At 31.2% G+C, this 21468-nt stretch overlaps 1 protein-coding gene across 3 annotated transcripts in view; it reads left to right on the top strand.

The window, feature by feature from the left end:
• Nucleotides 1-21468, top strand: part of LOC107173257 (uncharacterized) — a 99991-nt gene that overhangs the window by 6867 nt on the left and 71656 nt on the right. For all 3 annotated transcript variants that reach the window (XM_015523725.2, XM_015523726.2, XM_015523727.2), the window contains exon 2: nucleotides 798-857. In XM_015523725.2, coding sequence (XP_015379211.1) covers nucleotides 798-857 — 60 coding nt within the window. The remainder of the gene's footprint in view (nucleotides 1-797; nucleotides 858-21468) is intronic.

The following is a 21468-nucleotide window of genomic DNA, read 5'->3' as shown; positions in this document are numbered from 1 at the left end:
TGATATATCTGTATATAAAATACGCTGTATTGTTTTTCGTTTTGATTGCTACCTCGATTTCATAATATTGCTGATGCACTGCATCGTCAAGTATGTATAATATGGTGAAGTATTTTACGTTCCTTTATTTTAATATTACATTACATTATCTGAACTATGTCAATTAACTTTTAAATTATAGCACCAAGTAACTCATTAGTAAGTAGGTATCCTGCAGGTATTTTACATGAGCATTTTATCACCAATTTCCTGTTGTTGTTTCTTTTTTACCACACACTAGATAATACCTATTGGCTTACTATTACAAATTTATAGTTTATAATGTTTATATTGTGCCCTGAATTTACTTTTTTATTAAAAAAAAAAACATTTTGCTACATATTTAATTCTAAAAAACATATTTGAAAGTTTGATGATCCTTTCACTCTCATGTCGTGAACAGGGTAACAATACAAGCTGCAGTTAGCGAATATGAAGCAATAACTTTGATGGTGAACGGAGATTATATACCTATAGCAAATAGACCATATTTCTAGTTATGGACATTTATACACGATTTCATTTTCTATTATCTACTTTATTAGGAAGTCGGTCACACATGAGAACACAGCTTCCTTACGCATTCTTCTTTTAAACATATATATGTATATATACATACAAGCGTGAGCATTTTTTTTTATCGTAACTACTTCTGGATCATGTAATATATTTTAAAAGCGAGAAATGTATATAATATAATATATCATCTATATATATATACGCATTATTAATTTTTGTTGCAATTTATGTGTTTGCAGTTTCTAAATACATTACTCTATGGATGCGACAAACTGGAAGCGAAGGCAGAGGAGAAGCGGGTAAGTGCTCTCGCATAATTTATATATACCTACATATTTTAAAATACTTAAGGCACGTATATATTATCAACCAAAAACATAAAATTGATAAATATTTAAATTGAAAAACACCATCGTTATACAATATGACGTATATTATGTAGGACCTACCTATATACATTGTGTTAGTGTTCGAGAGAAAGGTAGTATTTATATTTAATGGTGTTATATTATAGTGGTCGTGTTCTTAATTAGTGTATGATTAATATAGGTACACGTGTTTCTGCAGAGTTATTATTTATGTGTTATTATTAACAGGCAACAGTGTTTTATATATTTTGGTTGTCATAAAAATTAATCACGCGTTTCCCTTGAACCCTTGCCGTTACAATATATTGAATTGAATGTATCTTTATAATTTTTATTATGTTTCAAAACTACGTCCCCGAACCATTTTCACCAAGTGAAAAAAATGAAAAAAAAATTTTAATAATTCTTACATAGTGTGCTATTTCTAGTTTCTACCTACTATATAATTTGTAATTTATAGATCGAAAATACAAATCAGTCATTTATATAATCAGACTTAATATTATCATCATCATAAAATAAAACAAATAAAAATTCGACCTTGTTTTGGTAACGGAAATACATATAATATAATATATTATACTATATACGATTTGACCGGAAACCGTTTAAATAGGCAGCTAATCACACGCGGTTCCCGGAAAGCTTTCCATTTTAAAATGTTTTTCAAAAACAATCAACTTAATTTAAATGTTGTGTGTGTGGTATTGCGTTTTCGTCCTTCTGCGTTTCATGATTATTAGATTAATACTTATTATATACTTTTCAGGCATTACACATTTGACATATTTAATATATTATTATTAAGCTTTTTTTACTAACTCCACATAATAATATTATGTAGAATAAATTATATATTTAAATAATAATATAATAATATAATAATTGATTGTTATAGATTCAAATCAAAAACCGTACTAGCGGCGCGTTATTTTTAATCTTTACAATAATATCACAGCATAACAATATTATATTATTTATCATCAATAAATTATTGGTTCCCTACACCGTTGCTTGGTCGCTATACAATTATTCTCGTACAATACGACATTATAATAATATATTGATTTATTATTAATATTTAAAACATAATAATATGGCACCTTCATCTAAAATCGCGAATGAGCCACGCGTGCGCGCGTCAGCTTTAGTATACATAATTTAATATTATTATATTATCTACTGGTTGTAGTTATACACGTTGAATTTAAAACGCATATACATCTAATATATTATATATTATAATAACTTGTATAATACGAGTACACACTCCTAATGCAGTCGAAAGGTGGAACCTAAAAAACTCCGAATGGCCACTTTTCACAGAATTTAAAAAAATAGAAATAGCTAAAATAAAAAACCTTAAGCCTTAAATTAAATATAAACTGATCAACCGAGTTCTTACATGCAAGTCATATAATTAACACAGGAAACATAACTATTGGAAAATCTAAATCTAAAGTTCGAAAACCCAAAGTTCCATGATGGAACCAGAACATAAAAGACGCTTTATTAACCAAAAAGGATGCTTTAAAAAAAATTAAAAAGATATCACTCAAACATTTAACAACAATCAAATGATGGGCATAATAAACCTTTTATTGATATAGCCAAAGCTTACGACTCAAATTGTAGGAAAAAGAGATTTTCTGAACAATTTTTTTAGAAAACCGGACATTCCGTGTAAGAGCATAATTTCCTTTCTAAAGAGATCATTCAAGAAAACGGAGTTCTGCAAGGTTCGTCTCTTTTTCTGATTACCATAAATGACATTACTGAAAATTGCGTGCTTCCCGTTAAATTCAACCTTTGTGCGGATGATTTCAACTTATGGTGCAGAAGTAATTGTATAAGCACAATACAAATCATGCTACAATCAGTAGCAACTAATTTAGAGAACTAGGCAAAAAATACCGGGTTTCATTTCTGTCCAGAAAAATCCAGCAGCTGCGCCTTGTTCACAGAAAAAGCTGCCTCGACAACACGAAAAATCTCATAAACGCATAAACATAAAATAAATGGTTAAGTATCTGGAATACGCAAAATATCAAACTAAATGAAATCAAAAGAGATACCTATCGTTGGATAAATCCAAAGCTTAATCGAAAGAAGATACAGTATTTATAACTCATCTTTGTAAATATTGTTATAAACACTTATTCATGCATATCTTTTAACTTTCTGTAACTATAATGGCCTTTGCTGTCGATGTTTTTTGTGATCGATAAAAAAAAAAAAATACGCATACAGAAGTGTATGATTTTTTTTTTATGTTCATTGCCTGCGACTGACTGACGGCGATGAAATATGATAAAAGAAAGCGCATATAATTGACTGTATATAATATACTACATAAGTAAAGGTACAATATGCATGGATTAACACTCGTCGAATAACGCGTAAGGGAAAAGTGAAATAGTAATAACTGTCACTGAACATATTTTAATCAATGTATTATTTAATTTTCATCGTATAGTGTTATACGATGCCTATTTACTGCATGATATGAAAGCGTTTAATTAGGAAATCCTAATACATTACATACAATACATACAAACGTATTATATACTCGAGTATGTACCTATACCATACGATGATGCGTGCAATCACATAAATTTTAGATTTATACGTTGATAGTTATAAGAAGGATATTACAATGGACCATTTAACAGCTCGTAACAACGAATGACCACATCCGTGCTAATTTCTCTAAAACACAATAAATACACACACTAAAATATTGTATAGGTATACCTATTAAATAGTAATTATATAAATTGATTATTCTCGTCCATGATTTGTTTTTAAAATACCCTTCTTATTTTTTTCTTATTTTAACCATACGCCTGTAGTCTATACTGCATAATTATCATTATTATGATTATTAATTATCATTTCGTTTTACCTATATGTCAAAAGTTTCATAGATTCCTAGAAGTCCTATCTATTTTATTACAGTTATAACAATAAGTGTTCATTCCCATCATGACGTTTTCTCTTTGATGTTTTTGACACGTTTCTTTAAACACTTAAGTCTTAAATAAAAATGTATAAGTATTTATGCTAATTTGTGATCACTAAATTTTATTTCATATTTTCACGTGTATTACATTTACTTAACTTAATACAGCACAACATTTTATTATAATTATGTACTATGTTTAATATTTAATTTCTTACGTTGACAACATTCATACATTTAAAATTAAATTTTCTGGATACAATAGTATTTCATATTTGTAAGGATTAATTGAAATATGTTTATTAGAGAATAATATTGAGAGCATAAAACAAATAAAAATAATAAACTTTTTTTTTAATTTTAATTATTTTCATATTTTAGTCAGAGAAATGCTATTCAATTTTTATTGGGTTTTAAATAGGTACCTAGGCACTGTAAACAAATAATATTATTTAAAAATCAATTAAAATATTACATATTATATTATAGTTATTTGTAATAATATTGTGAATAGTTATACACACAGTTATACACCCAAAAATTGTCTTTGTTAATTTTTAAACATGCCTATGTTGTATTAAGTGATTTTAATGAATGTTATTTAGATTAAAAGAGTTAAAAGGTCGAACCTGTACAAATGTACAATAGCTATTATGAACGACACCTATAATTAAACAAATAGTCCACTAGAGATAGTAAATATACGTTTGTAATGGTAACTTTGTAATCTTCTTATTTATCTTACCTCAAATATTCTATGTGTTTATAATTTATGATTCAGAGATAGAGGAAAACTGTAATAAGTTGCAAGTTAAATTATGTATGATTAATACGACAACGTTGTGTATACATATTATATAAAACGAATAAGGTATAAGTGACCAGAATGTATTACCACTTAACAAATCGTAATAAATGTGCTTCGTTAGCTTTGTATACATTTAAATTGACCATCAGGAATACGAATTTAATTACCTATACATGATACAGAACTGCACGAACATGGCACCTAATCCAATCTAAATATTCCTCTCGAGAACTCTAAGAAAATATAGAAAAGTGTGCTTCATTAATTTTTTTTTTTACTTAGCAATGTATATAAATGGAATAATAATAAAACCCAAATAATGTTATACAATTTAGTGTCAAAATATCAAAACTACTGTAGTATAAATTAAAGAATAATGTAACAGATATCCATTTTTATTGTTCAACTCGAGTGTCGAGATATTAAATGTCATATCTACATACTATGTACAAAGTCATATAATATTAATATGAAATTATTAGAGCTTCCAATAAAAATATTTAGATATTTAGACTAGGATAACGATATTGTTGCCATGACTTATTACTATAACTACCAAAATAGTTAACGATGACTAGGTATTATTATTCAAATAATATTTATTGAGTACAACTATTATAATTACAATTTCTTAATATGTATAATATTATACTAACTATTATGCTTTCAACAAAATATTTGTCCACTTATAAAAACAGTACATGACTATTGACTATAGAGTTCAATAAAACACCAACTGTTGTCTGTTGAGTGGAATATCTATGTGACTAACTGCAGTGATATAATATAATATATTATATATTGTGTACGTTTGCCAAAATGCGCATGTGTCTGTAAAAGCATCATATACAGATATATTTCTAAGTAGGTCTGTGTAACTACCCACTGTATTATACAGTGTACTTATATACAGTCTACACCCCTCTACAATTCACACGGTATAATCGACCCTATATTCGTCTTATATTAATATATAATAACACATACCTATATAGGTATAAAAATATATATGCTACAAATGTTCCAACGAACTATGTGTTTTATTAATAAGAAATGTAGCAGCATCATTGTTATTATAGTTTCAGCTGTTAAATGGCGTATAATAATAATAGTAGTAGTTGGTACCTTAGGTACCTACCTATACGATGTAAAGTATGATAATGTAAATGTACCTATAATATTATGGTACCTATACGGTACACGTGATTATAATATGACGAATGGTCTTGTTGAACAATATAATAAGACCAATATTTTTCCTGTACAGTATACCTACTAGTTTGAGTCAAGTCGTGGCCGCATTCTTCCTCCCTGATATAAACGAAAAAACTGAGCCGTTTATATCAGACTGTTCGTGAGTGTATACCTAAATCTTATATCTTATATCTTTTACTCGTATATATAAATCTTATATTATTATAGGTAATATTTTATAATAGTATAATTTATTGGATCACAGTTTTCTCAAAGTAAAACACGTTAATCGGAACGGCGCGGAAAACGTAAAGGTGACTTATTGCAGCGATGTATATATGTATAATGAGGTCGACCGGATTGATGATTTCTTTATATTATTTACAAACACGAGAACAATATTGTTCGAAGCAATCATGGAAACCGGATGTTTTCAATCAATTGTTTGTTTCTATAATATTACTTTTCTTTCGAATGCAATCCACTTGAGTTAATTACCACTGGGACGGACGTCAAAGGTCACTTGAGCGTGCGCCCGTAATAGTCCATTTGATGTTATTGGTACCTACGTAACAGAATATTATGAAACTCGCATCTGGAGAATATCGCAGTCTTTGCCGGCCTACAAGGACGGCTGTCAATCATGCGTGGTCAAAAGGAGTGACAAGCGAAAACACAGAGATAGTCAATTATAATATTTTTGTCGTCCGCGACAATCTCGTTTATATTGTCTTATTCGTACATAACTGTAGTATTGTATAAATTATAACTTTAAACTTGCTATAATTGAACCTGCAGGGAACTGTTTTCAAACAGAATCACGTTATTAGCTGTAAAAACGAATAATCGACAGTTGCAAATCAGTTTATTCTCATTGATAGAATTAAAAAAATATATTTGATTTAGTATAATTTCATGGTTTTGATAACGACGAATAAAAATAGACACGCATATATTGGCAAGACAGTCGAAATGATGAAAGTGTATATGTTATAAAAATATTTACGTACCGGTATTATATTGATATATTATACCTATAGGTATAATTATTGTTGTTTAGCGTGTATTTTCGTCGAATCAAAATGTTAATAAAGTTTGATAAAATATGTTAAACATTTTTAAATTTTTAAATTTAAATCTATATTGTAACGGTGTAACATTTGCGATAACCCAGCATCAACCAACTTCTATAGTATAAAATTACAACATATTAGGTAGGTACGTGTAGTGTGTACATTACAACTTACAAGCTAATAATTTAAATATTTAAATTGAATTATGAGAAAAAGTATACTCGAGTTGATCGTGCAAAATTAATTCACAAATTCAGTAGCTACTGTAATACCACGTGTGTAAATTTACATATACCTACCTAGCATTATTAGTTAAATTTAACAACATTTTCATACGGCGAAGATATTGCGTGAATATTTAATAAATAATACGTGAGGTTGAAAATTGTGTTTTTTAAAAGATAAACAATAATATATAATATTGACCATTGACGTAACGTTTTCTGCATAATCTAACGTGACCCGCAATGTACCCGTGCAATATATTATATACAAATATGTTTTTGTAAAACAGAACAAGAACATAGAAGAAATTCCACGAAAAATAATATAAATAGGTTAACCGAATCTGTGTCTATGTAATGCTGCTGATTAATAGCTTATGAAATATTGTAATAGGTACCTATTGTACCTGCGATATTGTGTTGTGTCCTGTACGCGCATATATACAAACGGACACGCATTATAATATTATGTACAATTATTAGCCGCGCTTGAAAGCTGAATGGATGACGATAACGATCTTCTTGCACACGGGTAGACCAGCTGAAGCCTCGGGCGACATTGAAGTTTACATCCGGACGGCGTATAATACACCTAGGTATAGGTTAGGTACACGTGTTCGGGCAGATTTACGAAATGATTCATAAAACGATTTTCGCCAAAAACCCACTTGTTGCTCACGACAAACAATGAGAATATAACACTGCAGCAACACCGTGTAGTGCGGTGGGCGTACCTATCTATATATACACAACGTGACAGCTCACGCGACTTTGAAAAAAAAAATGAAAACACCATGCGGAATATTTTTCAAGTTTACATAATATTATGAACACTGCAGAAACCATACGGGAATGACTTCGGATGTTGAGCGTGCACAACGCGGCAAGCACACAAGTGTAAAAGATTTCGACGGAGTTTATAAACCATAATCTGTAATATGAAATAATATTATGAATTACAAATCAAAAGTCATAGGTAGGTAGGTATACCAAATATATTATAATAGTATATAGGCATAAATAAAACATATTTTTGTATAACATTTTATAATACTTTTGAAACCATAAAACGTATATCTGCAGTGTTAAAATGAGCACCCACATGTGATGTATACAATATAATGTATATATATATGTATAATTTTATGTGTGTTTATATGTATATATTTTTCCATTATATATGTACGTATATAATACAGAGGTACCTTAATGCTTATTATAAACCGTACACTTTCCGTTGTATACCCGCAATAACGTTTATTCTCCAATTTGTTTGACTTATCTGTAACAGGTTTATAAATATTATTAAATATAGAATAGTATAATATAAATATGTAATTAAAAAACAAAACTTCGTCCAGGTTCTCGTGTTACAATGAAACGCTTCGTTTAAATTGTTATTACTACTAATTAACACGGTTTTTATTTTTATTATATTTATCGCGGCTCAGTGTCAAAAGATCAAGAGATTTCGGCAAATTTTATACAATGATAAACCGACCGAGAGTACGGGTAATGCAACAATACGCGTACGTCGAAGTCTTGGGTTCCGGAGAAAAGAGATGTGTGTATATGATGATATAGGTATATCATTATATATATGTATTATAATATTTTATGGGTACCCGAGAGGTGTTGATTTATATTATAGTCACATGTGTGGCCGACCCGAGTGCGCGTGCGTGCCGGTTCGCGCGCGTGTATGTGCTAGCACCCGTGTGTCTGTGCACACACGAAACACGACGCAATAATTTGTAACAACAATAATTTGTAGTTTGCGTTCCATACACCGACCTCGACGCCGATTGATAATGAGTACCAAAGAGCTAATATATTAAACTTCTCGAGTATTTATTGATGATAAACAGTTTTCCTGAATATGCATCCAACAGTCGTTTCGATTATGAAACTGAGAGTACATTTTGCTAACGCTTCATGCACCTCTAATATACTCATAGGTAACACTATATTATAGTGTTTCAAGATAAGGTTTCTCATCTTAATTTTAATTTTGAATTGAATTTCTATGTACACATCGTCCTATATATACGTATCTATCATAATAATATTGAATAAGTATTACCAGTAAAAAAATATCATATCAAAAATGAATCAAATTTATAGCTTATATATTGAGTAAAATAAAAAAAATGTATTAAATATTTTGTAAAATTTATAATCATAATCATCTCAAAAATTGAACTTAAAAATATATTCATTAAAATTGTCCTGTATCGACAGGTTAGCATCATCCAACTGTCAATATATTTCCAAAATAATTTTTACTGATATAATTTAAAAATCATTTTGTTCAATAGTAATTTATAAAATCTCACATTCAAGTTCTTGATATACATGTTTAAAATGTACACGTTTTGTCATTAAACAATGTAAATTTTTTGACTACTCATTTTAAAATTTAGTATTTTAGTACCTATCAAGTACCAACATTTTATAAACAGACATTTTTCGAACAATTTTAATAAATATAAATTTAAATAAACATTCTGTTTTGGTATCAATATTTATCTAAACATCAAAACATATATTATACGAAAAAACACTGACTAATAATATATGTAATAATCATGAATAATATGTTAATCAGAATTTTCATACTACCTTCTCAGAATTCGATCTATTTTTTGTTTCATTAAATAATAATCATATCTATGATAAATCATTTTAATTAACAAAATAATAAGGTACCCATACAGTTCTACTAATCAAAAAATATTAAAAGTTTTTAGTGGAATTGGTGAATAAAAATAAGTAAAATACTGTGGATATGTACCTATGAAAATAAATAAAAAATTCTAACATCTTATAAATATCTTAATATAACATATCCAGGTACAGCTAAATAAACTAATATAAAACTTTTCTGGGTATACCTTCCCATAGCTAACCAATGTTATTTTCACTATACCGTCAAGATTCTTACGTCAACCAAAAAGATAATTTTTTTTTTTCAGGTACATGTGTTATAAACTTGTAAATAATTAAAACCGTTTTTAATCAGTACCTATATATAATACTAAGAATACGATAGTTTTTAATTTTTAGGTATAAGAATATATTATTTCTGTATATACATATTTGATTTAGATTAGATAGTAGAACTATACCTAACCAAATTAGTGATTAATAAATAACGATAATGCTTGCACTAAATAATTACATAATGAGGAAAAAATACTCGGAAACAGCATTTAAAATAAATAGGTACCTTTGCAACAACAACGGACTGACATATTCAAATTAAAAAAATCTGTACAACGTAATTTATATATATATAACAGTTGTGAATATAAACGGAAGTGCGTGCAGGACGATTATTAATTTATTGTCATTATGCAAACAATTTATTTTTTTGAAATAGATTATAATCGTTTAGATCACATCATTTATAACGTTCTTCACGAATATAAAATGATGAATAAGTTTTTTAAGTTTAATATTGAAATTAAATGATATAATATTTAAGTTATAATAGTAGGTATATAATATATATATTTATATTATAACGATAAAAAACCAAATGATTGAGTTCTGTCTACAGCGAAGTTTGGTCGGAGTTTTCGTAATATTGATGCTTACCGGGCTGCCATAAACGAACTTTATATATAAGTCTCAAGAATTAACAACAACGTGTAACTTAATATGGTGGTCTTACGACAAGAGCGCACACGTGATTATTTCTGATTCATCAATTCATCATTATCCATTCATTCATTCTTCTTCTTCCTCTTCCTCTTCCTCTTCTTCTTCTTCTTCTTAATATTATACTGCACGTGCAGCGGTAGATTTAGCCGTAGACGCAACGGCTGATGTGCGGTGTATGGCGTGTATAATACATAATAATTTGTATTACTCGTGTGTATAATAATATATGAATAATGACTGGACGGCTAGCTGCTGCTGACGGCGGTGACTCTGCCGATCGGCTTGAATCACGAGAAGCGATCGCCGTGCAGAGGCGGGTTGAGGAATATCGTAGCTGCATTTGTTGTGTATTGACGTTTCTTTTAATATTATTTCGCTCTCTCGGGCCACCATGGCCACCACCTCCGTCGGCCTCCTCTTTTGGTTTTTATTTTTGTTAATTACAGTAATGAGTGCGGCTGCGGTTCTTACATACAATGAGTGTACGCACACACACACACACACACACACACACACACACACACACACACACACACACACGCTAATACTCACTCACGCACGCGCATACGATTTCTTCGGACGTTTCTGACCGCTACTAATGGACCGCTGTGTGGCACGGAATGCTTTTAGTAGGCAAACACACGCGCCGCCGCCGCTGGTTTTCTGTTTGCGTACACACACGCACACACACACGTGCGAGCGCGCCACACGTATATATTATATTATAAAGGTACACACGGCTCGATCGCGCTCATTTGCATATAAGTCGACGGACCAACGGTTCCCAAAAATAACATCTCCGGCGAACAAAACTTAAATATCATCATCTCTACGACGCTTTCCCGAGTGGACATGTGACACGAGAAAACCAAAAATAAACAACAAAAAATTGGGAGAAATAATTATGCTGCAGCACTATAATGATGGTATACCTTCGTGCGGTACCAGATTATACGCGTACTTAGGTATAATAATAACGGTAACTCTGCAGCGGCACGCGGTACGGTCGCATAAACCAGAAATGAAAAACCACCATTGACTGTATTATTATATGTTTTTTTATTAGTATTATTGTTATCGTATAGGTACGACTATTATAATACTGGTGTGTGTGTTTATCTTTGGGATATACGCGTTATTAAAAGAAAACTATCAAAGCAACCGGTTTGTAATCAAGTGATGGCTGGGCCTCAAGTCGATCTACATAATATTTAAGGGGAAACGGAACGACACGATGGTGGTGAGGGTAGAAAACTTGATTGTAATTCATGGACGCATATTATATATACATTTATACTAAGTATATATATATGCGTGCTTCTCGAATTCAGCAATTAGTTATAGGCTTACGAGCACCTATGTGACATCCGGACCAACGGGTTTATCACATATTACAGCAAGTTGATCACACATAAGTGTGTGTGTGGTGCGACCACCGTTACCGGTATATACCAATACACACAGCCGCAATGGTATACCAAACGTCTTTGCGCCGTTCACATTCTATCGTATCTATTATCCTCATACTGTAATAATTAGAGCATACAGAGTGACTCATTGAGCACGCGCATCCCCATTTCATTGTTAATTTTTTATCAGCACCCATGGTAATAATGATTACTGATTGTTTTGAATTTTCAAGTGTACTATCTACAAATGTTTAGAATTTTATTCCATTTATAGAGTATCCGTTTCCGACATGTCCTCCGAGTGACGAGCATAATATTATTATTATTACTCATATTTTTTAGCACAAAGTCATCATATTTTATACTTATATGCGTGTTACACAGTTGTTTTGGTCTGCATCACTTGCCAGCAGAAAAAAATTATGTCACAAACAATATTATAATGCTATAATACGTTTTCATTAAGATATTATAACCATAAAAGTATAAATGCACAACATGAGGATAAGTATAGTGCATAATATGCGGTACCTGCAGGTACAACATTATATGACGTGCAGTTTACTGCACTATTGGTACAAACGTTTGTCACTATAAACCGAATAGTGTGCATGTCGCGACTTCTCTCCTCAAGGAACGTTTTAGTACTCATTATAGGTCGTGACGAATAGAACCCAAATCTTGAGCATCAGTATAAGTGTTAATGCTACCAGCGGCGGCGCTACAATATATAATATACGGTGCCTCATCGACGGGTTAGGTTATATATATACCTATACATCACAATAAACTAATGGATTAACGGGGCTGCTGCTGGTGCTGCAACGTTTACAGATTCTCCGAATATAGCAGACACGGCGTAATGTTCTTGCACAGTTGAATACGAAATTATAAACATATGATAATATAATATAGGTAGGTATATGCACCCCGCAGTCTCGTCGATATAATATTATAATAATATCATATACGCGTATATTATATATAGGTGTACCGGCGGGGGGTCCCGACGTCTCGCGGGGGCTACGCGTATAAAATTATATACGACCGATCTCTATAATAATATTACCTATATCTATGTATACTAACGATTTATTTATTTATTTACATTTTTTTTTTCTACTTTCCAAATTTTTCCAAGACGATAACGGCGTGCGTCCATCGGGCTTATTCATTAATATTGCAGATATAACGGTTGCGGCTAGCGTTATTTTTTATTCAAATTGTCCATTTTCCCGCCAATGTGACGTACCTATAATATGCATTCTGAACATATACGTGTATAGATTGTTGTAGTGTTTGTTTTAAATTATTACATCCGTCTGCAACCGAGCATTAATGTTGGAGCGAAAGAATTGAATTTTGCCACTGTACACGTCGTACATAATAATATGTCAAAATCGCGTACGACCACCTGCAATGACTGAGACACGCGCGACCATGTCCCAGTAAAAAAGCTTAGGTATTCCGATATTATGCAGTCGGAAAACTAAATCGAGTGAAAAAACAACAAAACTGTTTCTATCGCTTCTCTTCGATTATTTAGTCCGAACAACAAACGGTTTAGAAATTGGACTGTCGTGTTTGTAGGTATATATGATGCACGCGATTAATTAAAAACGAGAACGACCGGTCGTCCAGTCATCACACCACGACACGACGAAAAGAATTATATTTTTTACAGCAACGCATATTATAATAGAATAATAATATGTTCGAGGTAGTTTTCCGATAATCTCGTTGATATGTCGAACTAGCGTGTACGTAAAATTATACACAGTCAAAATTTAAATTAAACTAATTTTTCTCGAAAACATGTTTTTATAAAATACCTCACATTTCGATTCGATTGAATCGATTTGCGTTTTAAACGCGTTTCTAATATGGATTATACATATAACAGTGCGGTTTAACATAAATTTAAATACAAGAATTAATGAGTAATTGTCATAAAAATGTTTGATTGCGATTTAATACGCTATATTTAAATCCCAGATTTAATGGAAGTGTTTATGATTAATTCACTCATACAAAAACATTTCATAACCTTTCACAATCGCGCATTTATTTGACTATTTATTTGTTCGTAAGTATTAATCGTGTTCTCAAATAAGATATAAGATATAAGTTTCTATGAATATAAATTTCTATTCTTTTTTTTCAAATTTAATACATTAATTTCGATATACTTAACTTAATATTGTTTTGAGTGAGTATTTGAAGTACTTATTCGTGATAACCTGCAATAATTTCAAAACGTATACTAATTGTTTTGTACATTTTAACACAATAGGTTCCTGTACTTGAAAATAGTAAATAATTTAAAGTCTATTATTATATTGTATATTTGTATCTATTCCACTGGATAGATCCCCGAGCATTTATAATTTTGTGTTCATTTTTTTAACTCGAAAAGAGGGAGGTACCAACTCTAACAAGTTGTTTCGTTGTTATAATATATACTGAGATTCCTTTTTGCTGTCGATTCAACGCATATAGTTACCGCTTTTAAGCCGAGTCCCGAGGCATTTGTACTGTCTCGGTTCTTTTCTGAGACTCGTGTCAAGACTTCAGCGTCTGCAAATATACTCTCTGATGGCTTATTAAAATAATTGTTGCCTTTATTTTTCGAATTTGGGATAAACGCAGATTGTAATTAGTGCGCATGAACCGAGGATTAGCGCGAACTCGCCTTCGGGACACACGTCAGTTTAATAATTACTGTCGGGTGGTGTGTATGGTATATATACCGCCGTACACTCGTACAATGCACACAGCAGCCGACAAGATCTCGCTTATACATATATTATATGTATATAGGTACAAAATATTATATAAACATATATTTTTTTTAATTTTACAAATAGTAAAAATTACAGTATTATATATTATTATTATTATTATGACGGCTGACAAGTTGAAACATTCGTTTCAGAAAGCGCGTACCTACCTATAAGCTGTCTGACTCAAGCGTTTGTCCCCAGGGCTTTCAGAATAAGAATTGGTATTATTACACGTATCTATATACACGAATACAGCAAATACTTACATACTGGATATTTGGACTGCTTTTCGATTCGAATGAGTATATAATATAATATATATATATATACGTGAGTGTGCAGGACCTATGCGACTTCTGGGCATATACTCGTATGCGCGCGCGCGCGCACACACACACACACATATATACATACATACATACATACATACATACATACATACATACATACATACATACATACATACATACATATGGAATATACAGCCGATCGCAGATTCTTGTTGAGTGAAGTACAGTGTTTATATTCGTCGTGTATATTATAATATTATGCGAGTATCGTACTATAGACGTTTTTCATCCTAATATAGATAATATTTGGACCACCAAGCGGATTATATACCAACGTCAAATTCGAATGTATATATATATACATATATATCATAATATATAATCATCAGTTACGAGTCATCACGGTGTATATCATGTCTACGCGCGTGCCTATATAATCTCTGTAGACGATTATGCATGTAGGTATATTTTATATTATAGGAGAAAAAGAACGGTTTCCTCAGAACTTATTACGAGGTCTTGAAAATATAATTTTTACCGGCGGCCTAGTGGTGTTTGTTCTACAAGATATACCTACCCACCATAGGTATAATATTATCAAGTGTACACTTCATCCAGATCTTTTCTTTTTTGTTCGTTATACGATTTCAAACGCATTATTATAATATAAATAATATATATCGTGGTAATAAGAAAATATCTCATCTACAATTTCCATTATATATGTATAATTACGTGATTATGACATCTGCTGCAGCACCCGAAGTCTAACGAGAAATATTCCATAATTATTATATTTTATGCGCAAGTACTAAGTATACACGACTGTTTTTGAACACATAAATGTGTGAACGAATTCAAATATAGATAAGTTAAGGTACTGGGTACTATGGTCCAATAAAATCATATCTGCACTACGCTTTCATAATGATTATGGTTAAATCTTCAGTTATATTAAATAAATTGTAAATCTAAAATTTCAGAATACCAGAATATTTAAATAAACATATTAATTAAAACCATTGAAAGTCAATCGATATTTTTCCTCTACAAGACAAAAATATATAAATCATGAAAACGTTTTTTTTTTTTTTTAATACTATACCCGTGACAATGAAAACCTTACGAAAACTTAGTCAGAAATAAATAATGTTGTATCCAACTCAAAAATAAATTCATGTTTAAAAAAAAGGTTTAAACGACCCCCCCCCTCGTGTTTTAAGGAGAATCCCTCTCTGCAATACATACTTATAATGAGTATACATATAGTACAGAATGCAGTTTGAAGTGCTGACTGTACGCGTGATGAAATACCAAAAGCATCATAATTGTTCGTTCGCAAGTAGGTAGGTATATCGATTTATTATGCACAATCTGGATGCATATAATAATATATATTTTTATTATATAATTGTATAACCTGCATTGAGTGTTGACACTATCTGTACACTAATGTCGTCAATGGAGCATGATTGCGGTGTATTCGCCGCGTGCACATCCATCATCATGCTATAATATATACGCACGCGGCGACTTTCAACTTTACAAGGTCTGTTTGACACATCCGAACTAGGAAAAAAAGCTGTAACTCGATCTTCGTATGATATTATAATATTATTTATATAGTAACGCATAAGACAGTATAATAATAATAATCTATAATGTGATGATATAATATAATCATTGCGTGTTAGGCAGCAGTATTAATGGCTGCGCACAGCCCTCTGTCGCGATAGCAGCAGTCCGCCCAATGACGATGACGGTGATAATAATATTAATCATCATTATCGTTACAATATAATATTATACAATAATAATAATATGGTCGCAATGTCAATTTCCTCTCGGTCACGGGTCCGTGAACGGTTTTTTATTTTATCTCCGGCCGGTGGTTACGACTGCGATGAATGCCAATTCATTCATTCGTTCTGTGGTCGTCCGCGGTTGGCTCGTCACCCGCCGCGGGGCCCGTCTCATCCGTGACGACGCACAGATACATAATATAATATATACGACATTACGACTGCCACTACACTATATAATAATAATAATAATAATATTATACACTGTAATGTATAGCACAGTGGGCGATGGAGATGACCACGAATATTCGATATAATATTATTATCGTTCAGTGAATGTTTACTAATGGACAATGGTGTGTGTATACTTACACAACGTCACATATTATAATTGGTTTATAATATTTTATGTTGCATTTTGGGGTTGCAGTTGTGACTATAGACGCAAAATGTCAACAAATCCGTATTGGGTGTAAAAGGATTTTTTTTTTGTTTCCCAGCAACGTCCAAAACGTCTATAAAATCTACTTAATTAGATGTATATATTATGACTAAAATTAAAATTAATATATTAGATTTTTCTCTGTGGACGCCAACGGGTAAATAAAAATACATTTTATAATCTGTATACTTATTTATTGTGATTTGAATGTAAATTATTATATTTAGTTCAACCATTGGATAATATAATATTAACAGCAGATTAATTAAGCAACACAGTGCGTATAGTGTTTAATGCCCAAGGTGTTAAAATATATAAGTAACTAATCAGTATGATGTGGATGAAGTTTGTAAAAATGTTAATCATATAATTGTGGGCGTTATTATAGTGTGGAGAATTAGTATAAGATAATATACTAGAGAAACAGACACTAAGAAAAGAAGATAAATAATTGATATTTTAAATAATGTGGTAAATGAGATATTAAATCAATATTGCAGTGCGCCAATAGGGTTTTATTTGTATAGATTTGCTTGAAAAAATACATCGTCACCGAGATATTGTCGGACTGTGAAAAAAATGACGAGTTTTGAAAAATCATCAGTTGTAAGTTGTATAATATAATAATATACTATTAATTATCAGCGACTACTGTCTGCTGTATATATACTAAACTACAATACAGCGTTAAAACGACGCGGAATGAGAATAGGCCATAAACCGGCGCGACCTTATACCTATGCAGCAGATTGCAAATATTATATACGACTCTGTCTAGTGCGATGATGGATATAGTAATATAATGTCCGTGCACATCTCAATATATTATATTGTACAAAAAAAAAAACAATTATTGATTTACGATCGTTAACATAATTGTGTGCAGCCAGTGGAGAAAAGGAATAAAAAAGAAACCACATTACAACAACAATAATAATAATAATATTACCTAGCTATATTATTACATTAAGAACGAGACACTTACGTTTTCCGCTCGCATCTCTGCACTATTGGCCGATCTATAAATCACTGTTACATTACGCGACGTGCTATAATAATAATAATAATAATATTATAATAAAATAATATTACAAGTATATTTCTCGCAGTGTTCTGCAGGCTAAGTGTTAAGTGTTACGCAATCCCAGCAAGTCTATACGACGACGTGTCGTCCCGCGGATATTGGCAATCTCACTCAGTTGTTGTACATGTCTGACGTGTCTGACGCGGTATTGACGAAAAAAAAATAATGACAAATTATTATTGTATGACTGTTAATATTGCTGATTATTTTCTTGACGATAAAACTATAACTGTTCTTTAAATTATATTGTATAGGTAATAGTATAACATCGTTTCGACATTCGACGACAAATTTATGTTTTTACGTTTCGAGTGCAGGGTCGAAGTTATAGCTGATGGGTTATATTATGTTATAATTCGTATTTTGTAAATGTCGATAATCAATATATTATTATCATCTTACATCCGCATAACGTATTTTGTAATATTATCAAATGGATACTGCAAATTTGTATTTTTCCTAAAAATGCAATCGAAATTAAACATACAATATTTTATCTTAAACAATACATCTTATTATTATTAATAAATAAATAAGCATATTACATATTATATTTGCATTGCATTCGTGTATTTTTATTGTACTCGGAAAAAGTCATTTCTCAATGGTTATTAGAAGAAGTTTCATTAAATATCTGTTAGATGTTTAAACTAAGAATAGGTATTAAAATATCATCGTTCGTGTGACTCTGGACATTCATATTGTTATAAATTGTATTTCCTATTATATTATGTTTCGGTGATAAATGTATATAATTATATAATAATAATAGTCATTCATCGTATTAATAAGCGTGTCTCTTTAAAGGATAAATATATAATAATAATATCCATTATTATTGCACATAGTTTGTTCATTTTATTAAATACCTAATCACTTGGTAATAAATGGCTTATTATCGTACTGTATTATAATTAATATAAAAACAAATCGTTAGTTAAGTTTGAAACTCGAGAGCAAAAATCTTTTATCACTTTTAAAAACATGAAACGATGTTCTGTGCGTCAAGTCGCCGAGATAAGATAGCTATCGTGCAGGTCGTAGCTGCTACCACCACTACTAAAATTCGATTTCGTTTTCTTTTTTCTTTTTCTTTTACTGTCCATAGAATTAATATTCAAATCAGCTATCAACATTTTTTAAATTTTGTTTTCTATCACCTCTGTCGGTAGAAAACTACGCGTGTGTAGAGATCCACGTCCGCGTGGAAGGCCTCGGAACCATCATCCCAACATTGCCCACGCGCGCGTATATACCGTGGTATTATTTGAACGCCTCATCGACCACGTTCGGCCCACTTTGCGGCTTTCCTCGTTCCCGTGGCGCATAATCGTTAGTTGCTTTGAAAATGGTGAGCAGAAATATTTTATCACTTTTAATATAACACGAAACAGTGATGTTCTGAGTTAAGTAGTGGAAGATCGGAATTTATTATTGGGAAGGTCGCTATTAAAATCCAATTTCTGTTTGTTTTTAATGTCCATAAAATTAATATTCAAATCGACTATCATCATTTTTTATTCTGTTTTTTATCACCTGCACTGTCGCTGAAAAACTCTATGCGTTCAGAGATTGACGTCCGCATATTATGACGCCTCTGAACCATCTCAGCATTACACCGCGTGCGTGTACACCCGTATATTATAATTTGAACGCCTATCGTCTGCCCACTTTCTGACTTTTCTCGCTCGCACGGTGCATAATCGATATTATAATTACAGACCGCAAACGTACAATAATAATAGGTAATGAGTAATGAACTAATGACTAATGAGTAATCAAATGGTAAAATCGTATTTTCATTAAAATAAAATATTAAAATTGTACGTATTAAAAGCATACGTTTGTTGCGAATTTTCTACTACGCCGACCTACCTGTTGTTACATACACCAATAGGCTATATTATAGTAACACACAACATAATATTACATGCTAATTGCAGTTTTATAATGTTCTCATTGTAAAATCGTTCACGGCGACAATAACACGTGAAATAATAGCGATGACCGCGGTTTTACAATGCAAAATGTGTTTCATATTGTACAGCGTGAGTGGCGTTCGAAAATTTCGCGCATGCCCATCGTGTATAGTCTGACGTCTGTATAATATATCCAACGCACAGCGCCGGCGGCAGGAGTGAAGGGCAGAAGGGGCAGCCGCCCAGGACGACACAATTTAAGGGGTCCCGCGCGTCTTCCATGGGATTTATAATAGTGATGATGACAGACTTCTTCATTTTTGAATTACAATTAAATATCAAGAATCGATTAATTGGAATGTGTTGATTATTATTAGTGTTGAATATTCAATATCGTAAAAATGCTAAATTCATTTAAGATGGATAAGCTTGTCGGCTATTAAATTGTTTAGTACATTTATCAACAAAAAAAACGTTTATGAATTTATAACTGAAAAATGATTTGCAAATCGTATGCGTAAAAAAAATATTTTAAAATTGTTATGTGGGATAGAAAAAAATTCTATCCTACCAGTAATTGCTGGGCGTCCCAAGAAAAAAATTTTCTAGGGCTTTGTGAAAAAATCTGCTCCTATAATAACCTCTCTCGCCGGCGCTTCCAATGCATAATATTATATCGGTTGGTTGTTTACAGCGAGCAGCTCAGTTGTCTATAGAAAATATTTGTATGTATAACCGTAACATAAAATTATAGTATAGGTATTACGTTGTCGTTTTAAAAAGTAAAAAAATTATAAAATTATGAAGTTAACTATATTATACAATAATTATTGTAAGACATATGACGTTTTAATTCTCAAGAGCATTTGTTGAAAAAAAAAATCAA

This window comes from Diuraphis noxia, unplaced genomic scaffold (assembly GCF_037042655.1).
Source record: "Diuraphis noxia isolate RWA-SAM2 unplaced genomic scaffold, SU_Dnox_SAM2 contig0004, whole genome shotgun sequence".
Taxonomy (NCBI): Eukaryota; Metazoa; Arthropoda; class Insecta; order Hemiptera; family Aphididae; genus Diuraphis; species Diuraphis noxia.
This window is presented reverse-complemented; position numbering and strand designations above follow the sequence as displayed.